The sequence below is a fragment of the Melozone crissalis genome, unplaced genomic scaffold, assembly GCF_028551555.1.
Source record: "Melozone crissalis strain CALT ecotype California unplaced genomic scaffold, PUWL_Pcris_2 ptg000008l_1, whole genome shotgun sequence".
NCBI classification, from domain to species: Eukaryota; Metazoa; Chordata; class Aves; order Passeriformes; family Passerellidae; genus Melozone; species Melozone crissalis.
This window is the reverse complement of record NW_026535786.1, coordinates 1-8,044: the sequence shown is the minus strand read 5'-3', so window position 1 is coordinate 8,044 and position 8,044 is coordinate 1. Positions and strand designations below refer to the sequence as shown.

Below are 8,044 nucleotides of genomic sequence, written 5' to 3'. Positions count from 1 at the left end.
ATATGTTTATTGTTATTATTATTAATAGCCTTAACACAAAAGTTATTGCTACTTCACAGTTTATATATTTTAAAACTAATGAATAATGTAGTAGCGAGAAAAGAGCATCTCACAGAGCCTCAATAGGATGAAACTAAGTTGGCTTGTGCAAAGCTGGGCTTAATTACTCAGGGCTGGAAATGGCTCCTCTCTGGTGCCTTATGTGCCCTCAGTGTCCTGGCCAGGCTGAGCTCCGGTAGCAGTGCAGAACCCCTGGCCAAACCCTGGGAGAGCAGGTCTGTGCAGGGGAGACTTCTGAGCTGTAAAACTGCAACTTCAGCCTGTGCTGCCACCAGCATTGCTTAACTCAGTGCCTCTGGCACCTCCTTCCTGGCTGTGCTGCAAACCCTCAGACCTGGCAGCACAAACCTAGCCTCAAAAACATCTTATTGCTGACAAAGTGTGACCTACTTCTGGCTTTTATATAACAGCTGTGGGTCTCCAGCATGGCAATGCTGATTCCCTGGCAGCATTCAGTGTTCCAGTTCCAGTCAACTTGCACATGGGTCACCCTTGCTTTGTCAGTGAAGTCATTAAGGAAATTTTGAGATTTCATGTGCAAGTGGTTTGGTCTAGCTCAACTGTTGCTGCAATCAAGAATTTTAGATGTAACAGGTTATGTTTTGTGACTCTAATTTGCGTGCCTGCCCTTGGATTTCAAGGAAAGTTCCTATTCATACAGGACAAGTACTTGAAATTACGTTTGTGGTTAAAATTCCCCTGCCGGCACCTAAGAGGCCTTTAATTCCAGCAATAATTTATGACTTATACCAAAATCATGGTTACAAGAAATGTTCTCTTGTTCACTGAGGACAGACAGCTCCAGCTTTCTTGCTTCCAATGTTTCCAACATCATCTGAGCTACATCATCCATTTACCAGGATTTTCATTGCTTTTCCCAAACTGATTGTACTGTTTCATTTCAAAGTTTAAGACATTAACAAAGCAAAAATACAGACCGAAATTCCTTGATTAACACATATCGCTAGTCCCCTTGTCTACGTGAAATCCATGGCATGTTGTCATCCGTTTCTGCTCCAGGCTACATTTTTCTTCATAGCTAAGTAAATATCACTCATTTTTCAGATATTGTGAGTTTAAGGTACTTAATACTCAAAGGTGGAGGGAGTGTTTTAATTTTGCTGTTTCCTGGATGTCATAACTAAAAACTTATTACTGACCTTATGCAAGAGAAATACTTTAATCTAATGTGAGTCAGTATAAACACCAACAGTGATCTGCTTTCCTGTTGCTGAAACGTTTCTTTTGGTTCCTCCCTAACCACTTTCACGTCTCAGACAGCAACCAGAGCCTAAAGGCCTGATTTCTGAAGGTAGCCTTCACATACAAGAAAGCATCTATATACGATATCAAAGTATGTAGGCATTTTTAAAAACAAAGGGAATTAACCCCATTAGTTATGCTATACTCGCAAGCACCCTGCCTAAGCCTGGAGGCATCTGAAGTCCTTGGACTGAAGTTTGTTCAGGATAAGCTATGTACAGGGAAAGAGCTGTTGAGAAAGACACTGGGAGATGTTGGGGCAGCACCAGTTTTCCTGTGTCTCTGCCCTGCCTGGACTGCTGCCCGGTGAGCTCAGTCATTTTTCAGTCCATGACTCCTCCATGGTGATCTGCTGCCCTTGGGGCAATGCTGAGCTCTTGTGTCCCTACTTGACACAACAGTAGGGACTGTTGTTAAAAGTTGTTAAAAGCAACTTTTAAGACATGCTCTGATTTGTAACATAGGTCGGTTTTAAACCCGGCTTTAGAGGTACTTAGAGCATATCTAGCATGGCACAAAACATGCATGAGGAGAGCATGCCAGAGATGAGATATTCAAAGATCATAAAATTGTAGAATTTTGGGGGTAGAAAGGACTTTAAGGATAATCTTGTTCCAGCCCATCCGTGAAAGACTGGGACACCTTCCACTAGACCAGGTTGCTCAAAGGCCCCTCCAACCCAGCATCATCTCTGCTGCCTTTGTTTGATCTTGTCTGTGAGCACTGTGGGCCTGTGGGTGCACTGGGACACACATGGCTTCCTCTGGCCCACATGGATGAGGGGATAGGTGGTAGTATGTCTTTGATCAGATGTCTGAGGCAGCTGCCCTGTGCAGAAGACTAGGAGCAAATTTTACCTCTGCCTAATGAGGTTTGAGCTGTGGCAATTGGAATACTGTCCTTGTCAGCCATTCCCAGCCTCTCTTTTTGCCTTTGCCAATTCTGTTAGAGAAAGATTAACAGCCAGTTGACTTCCTTGCACAATCACATCGTCACATCAGTGTTGTAAGAGGTGGGATCAAATCCCTCCAAAGAGAGGATGTACCCCAGCCAAGGTCTCTTAAAGCCCAAGGGGTGTTTAAAACCACTGAGCTATTGCCCTGTGAGCAGGACCCAAACAAGGAGGAAGCAGGTGTGTCTCACCACTCATCCTCTGGAGGATTCATAAAAATTACATCAAATGGTAGTTACATAAAAATCCTTAGGTTTTTTTCTTATTATTTTGGCTTGTGTGCTCTAGCAGGAAAATGGTTCTTGTTTCTGGTTTGTTATCAAGTTTGTGAGTTGTACTGCCAGCCCTGACTCCATTTCCATGGCACATGGTTACAGCTCAGGAGGGCTAATCCACTGACTCCCTGTGACCCTGTGATCATATCTCCATCACTTCCCACCCTGCCTGCATGCTACTTCCATCCCCAAACTGGACACTTATACTTCTCTCTGGTTGCTCATGCCCTGCTGTACCAATGACTCTGTCCATTAAAACCACCCTCAGTGGCACTGGTCCTCTCACCCACTGCCATGTTCCCACCTACCTGTCCCCACCGCTGCCTCTGTCCCTGTGCCAGGAGTCATGGCATGCCATAGACTCCAGTCTCTCCCTTCACACACTCTTGTGTAGGATCTCCTCTTACCTTTTATGCCTCCCCAAAATTGTTCCTGAGCACTTTGTTTCCCTCCTTTGTCACCTGGGCAATTTCTAATTGCCCGCCAGAACTGCCCCTCCACTTCTCTTTAACTTTCCCCTCGCAGGCTCTGAAAATGCTGATGGAACCTGGCACCACTCAGCTTGTGTGTGGCTGCAGCAGATGCCTTGTCTCCAGTGGACTGAATCAGAGCACAAGAACTGCTGAACTCAAGCAAAATACTTTATTTCTCAAAAACAACTTGATGAATAAATAGATGGAGAACCAAAATAAATTAAAACTGTACATTAGGTTTTACATTTCAAAGGTTTTAAATTAGAATTGCCAAAGGCCATCATTTCAGACTCAGGTGCACAGGAACAGGTGAATAACACTGTTTAAAATCAAGAAACATGAAAAGCTCTTTCTGGTACAAATATATTCCTGTACCAACACTTAATATTTCTAGCAATTAAACCAGCTGTTGCTTTTCATTATACGGATGAGTTTCTTCCTCTTGATGTCAACCTCATACTGGTTTGATCCATGGAAAAAGTAGAAATATCCTAGAATTGGAAGGAAAAAACATGGAAAAATTAATAGTTCAATCTTATATACCTATTGTTACATGTTCACTATTTCCTTGGGTGACTTAAAAAAATCAAACCAAAAATTTAATATATATATTGAAATGTATTTTTTTTTTGCCTTTAGCAGGTGGTCTTTGGGGTTTTTAAAATTACATTTTAATTTATTTACCATTTTTCTGAAGGGCAGCATCAATTGGATGGCCGATCCCTTGGAAGTCAGCAGCTATTTTTCTTGGATAGCCTCTTTCCATTGATTGATTATTTTCATTGAAACTAAATAAAGAAATTGCATAGAAACAGAAAATAAGCATGTGACATTCAAAGTTGAAACCAGATGGATTTTTACAAAATATGCCTACTCTCAGATGAAAATCCAGCACCTGCAATCTGTGACCTCATAGAGCTGTATAAATCCTGGCTGTGTGAATATTTACATCTTTAATACCCTAGGTAAGTCTTTTTTCAGAATATCAGATTAGTACATTTACTTTCATTCCCTGAGACTGACAATAAGAATGAATGGGGCTTATACTGAGTAGTAATCTTAAATAATTAATCAAACAGAATTATTTTAATTTTACAGCACACAATCTGTGAAGTCACCCCATAAGAGAAATGTAAACTTCAGCTGTAATAACACTCTTTCAAGATGCTATTACAGACTAATTATTAGGATAAGATTGCTGCTTAGCTGAATTATTTCTTAGGAAGTATATATTTTAGTCTCCTATAACTTTCTTGGTTTGTCATCTATAAACTTCACAGAGCACTTCTGCTTCTTAGTAATTACTGAATGAATACCTGACATGACGACAAAGTCCACTCGATTTATATTTTTATACTAATTATAGTACATTGTATTTTTATACTAGCTCACACCACTTCTTAATGAATAAACAAAACTCATCTGCCCCTTAATCACAGCCTGATAAGGGTAAGTGAACACTCAGGTGTAACCGATGCTGTGCAATAAAAAGATCTGAGCAATTGAGTTTCAGCTTTAAGCAGCTGAGAAGGCTGCCAAAAAGAGGACATGAACTTCCTGTACAAATACCTCACTTGATTTAAAAAGCTGTTTTGATTATCTCTTGTACAGAAGAGAGAAGAACCTTACCTCCAGTACTTGTTGCCAACAAAGAAATAGGTTCTCTTGGTACTTTGGTCATGAACGGCTGCATCGATTTTCCCGATGCTGCTGGGGAAGCCCAGGTTCTGGATGGGCTTGGGGAACCCTGGCTCTATTCTGTAGCCACTGACAGCCCAGTACTGGCCATCTGCAGGAAAACAGAAAAAGTTGTGAGGATTCTTGAGGAGTCTGATCTTCTTTTTGCCAAAGCCCCAGAGCTTTCTGTGTAGTAAATGCCAAAAACTGCACAGATGTCCAGCTGAGAACATTACCCAATTAGGACGCACAGAAGTCTGAATATCTCACAGCTGATGGATTTTCTATTTTTTATAGTCATTAAGAGTATTATACACTCAATAATTAAAAGCCTATATTTTAGGTGTGTTTCATGTAATGTAGGAATTAATTTTGTCTCAGGTATGGCCTTTGCTGTCACTGACCAAAGGAAGTCTATGTAGGACCATTGTGAAGCAGCATTAGTTACTGACAGTAACATAATTTACAAAATTTAAATGGGTTTAAATATTAAGAATATCCTCTATTAGTGGTAGCACTAGTGTTAGAGTTAATATGAATATTAGCATAATATACCTTCTATTATGATTAAATAACATTTAGTAGTATTGCTATAACTTCACATATGCATTAAAAAATGATGAAAATGTAAGAGAACTACCTTTGAAAAATAGCACTCGGTCCTTCTTGTCAACCTCATACGCAGCATCAAAGCCAGCTATCAGTGATGGCCAGAAGGAGAAGATGGTGTCATGTTCAATTTCTGAGAAATATGGACTTTTGCGCCAGACAAAGCTGTTAGAAACAAAACCAGCAGTGCTTCATTGTCTGTCATCTCATTAGGAGATCAAGGGCCCATATATGTACTTGAAATCCTACTGTGTGGGTTCTGGAACCAGTGTTCCCTATGAGGCAGAGATACCACCCCTTTTGGGATGCAGTCCTTCACTCTGCTCCCTCACAGACCTGTGCCCTTTGCTGCAGGCTGCTCTGAGGTCACAGAATAGTTGAGGTTGGAAGGGACATCTGAAGCTCATCTTGTCCAACTCCTGGCTTAGCCATCCCCTACAGCTGATGGCCCTGTGGACTTCTGCATTTGCACCATAATGGTTCGTCCAGGACACCTTAGGATATCTGTGGCAGTGCTGACAATTGCAGCTTTCTCTTCATCATGACCCATGTAGTTGGCACAGCTCATTTCAATTTGGTTGCAAAGGTTAAATAAAAATTCTTGAGAAACACATTAAAACCCAGGTTAAGAAAGAATTGCTCTTTCCCCCTCCTCCTTGAAAACTATTACGCTACAATACTTCATATGTTTTAGAAGGAAAATCAGACCCACATCATCAAAGGAAGCTTGTTCAATCAAAACACAACTACTAAGCCAAGAAGGGGGTGAAGCCCTGACCCTGCTGTTTGCTCTCACCAGGGTGGATGTGCCCAGCCAGCAACTCTCTACAGAGAGTGCCAGAGCGTGCCCAAAACAAGGCCACCATGCAACAGCAGACACTCTCTGTAGACAACACTGGTCTAGTGCAGAATCCTAGGTCAGAGTGGCACTAAAAATCACCAGAGACGTTTTCCACAGCTCCCTGGCCCACACACAGGATGGTATGATGAAGACAGTACTGCATGTAAAGCAGCTGCAGGCTGAGGAGTGACACTGGAATTATTCAGCCTTGCACAATTTTAATGAACATGGACAGTGATGTATGATGGATTAAAGCATTGTACTCATTAGTAAACCATGTTACTCACCCAGCACAGGTGGGCTAGCAAAATTTTTCAAAGCTGCCTTAACACTTACAGAAAAAATATTTTCCTTTATAACCAAGGGAGGATAAATTCCTTGAACTGAACTTTGTGCTTTGCCTTTGTGAGTCTCACAAAAAGATGCTGCTGGAAATAAAAGCACTTACCCATCCTTGAAGAACAGTGTTTCTCCACGGAGAGTCGTGACAGCGTCAAAAGTCAGATGAGGGTCACAGTCGTCTGGTCTTTGGGGTGGCTTGGATGGTGTCATTTCTGTTGGTTCTTCCCTGGGAGACATTGGAGTTGGTGCATCTGCAGGTACCATTTCAGTTGGTTCTTGTGGGGGTAAAGCTTCTGTAGGAAGTGCAGGAGATTCTTTGGGGGGTCCTTTGGAAAATAAATAAGAGTGGAATTGGAAGGTGGATCAGAGCAGTTCATGTCACAGCATTTCAGGCAGTACTGTGTGAAGCCAAGTGTATATGCAGCTGTGCACATACAAAACCACCCTTCTGTGGAAGATAAGAGAGTTTCATGCTACAGATGTGGGCTGTTCCTCTGGTATCACTGGGGAAAGGCTCTTGGACCTTTTGACTAACTGGAATAAATACAGTCTACGGATTCCATTTTGCAGTGTAGACTGTTAACCACAAAAACCCCAAGAGATTTGCCCAAAAATAATATCAGGAAATAAAACCTTAGTGTTTTTTTTGTAGTGGGAAGTTCAGTACATTTTATCTGGTGGGTAAAATTAATTATAAATTGTTATCCATCATTCACCAGAAAATGATGCATCTTGCTTACCATAGAGGGCTTGAATGCCATCAATGTCATCCTGATGAAGTTGGTAGTTCCTCGTATCTGTGGCCATATATACAGGATACATCAAGGCACCAAAAACGTTGGAATGACTGAGACCTAGTGAGTGGCCCAGCTCATGAGCAGCAACAAGAAATAAGTTGTATCCTGCAAAAGATCCACACAAAGAACAACCACAAAATAAATTTTTTGCTTAACAGCAGGATACAGGCATTATTCTCTCAGGTGAGGTATATCATTCACAGTCTTAAAAAAACGCCCAAGTAAGAGCTCTCTGGCCTCCTGGAGAAGAAATGAGTTTTGAATCATAGACATTGATTTCTCACTGGAAAACCACTCTGGGAACAGTTTTTGCCCATATTGCAGAAATTTTCCAACAAAGAATCAAGGTTTCTTTACTATTAATAACAATTGAAAAGCAGTTGAGAAGGTCTTAGACATCTGATCAGATTTTGGGAATAGTAAATGACATGGAATTTGCCTGGTAACTACCTCACAAAACCAGTAACGTGTAACATAATCCCTGGACATTGCTGGAAACCAGAATAATTCCCTGCTATATTTAATTTTATTCACCAATTAAAGATGTTTTTTCCTTTCTAGAAGTTAAAGATGAGCATGACTTTAAATCAGAAAAAAACCCAAACTGAAGCAAACAAATGTGAGAGGTTATGTTGTTACTTTTAAGGTCGTTATCTGAGGGTGAAAATTCCCTGTCTTTTGAAGTCATGATTACCCAACATTGCTATTCCACGCTAGCTTAATTTCCTTCACTGGAGCTGTAACTGCAGTTTGCA

At 41.1% G+C, this 8,044-nt stretch overlaps 1 protein-coding gene across 1 annotated transcript; it reads right to left on the bottom strand.

Annotated features, from left to right (window-relative positions):
* Positions 1-3,413: 3,413 nt before the first annotated feature.
* On the bottom strand, positions 3,414-7,439 carry LOC128933049 (stromelysin-1-like; the record flags this gene model as incomplete). Its single annotated transcript, XM_054269906.1, has 6 exons — positions 3,414-3,514; positions 3,708-3,811; positions 4,653-4,812; positions 5,341-5,474; positions 6,599-6,818; positions 7,233-7,439. Coding segments are annotated over 6 exons (926 nt in total), but the record flags the coding sequence as incomplete, so codon positions are not given.
* Between the last annotated feature and the right edge of the window lie 605 nt (positions 7,440-8,044).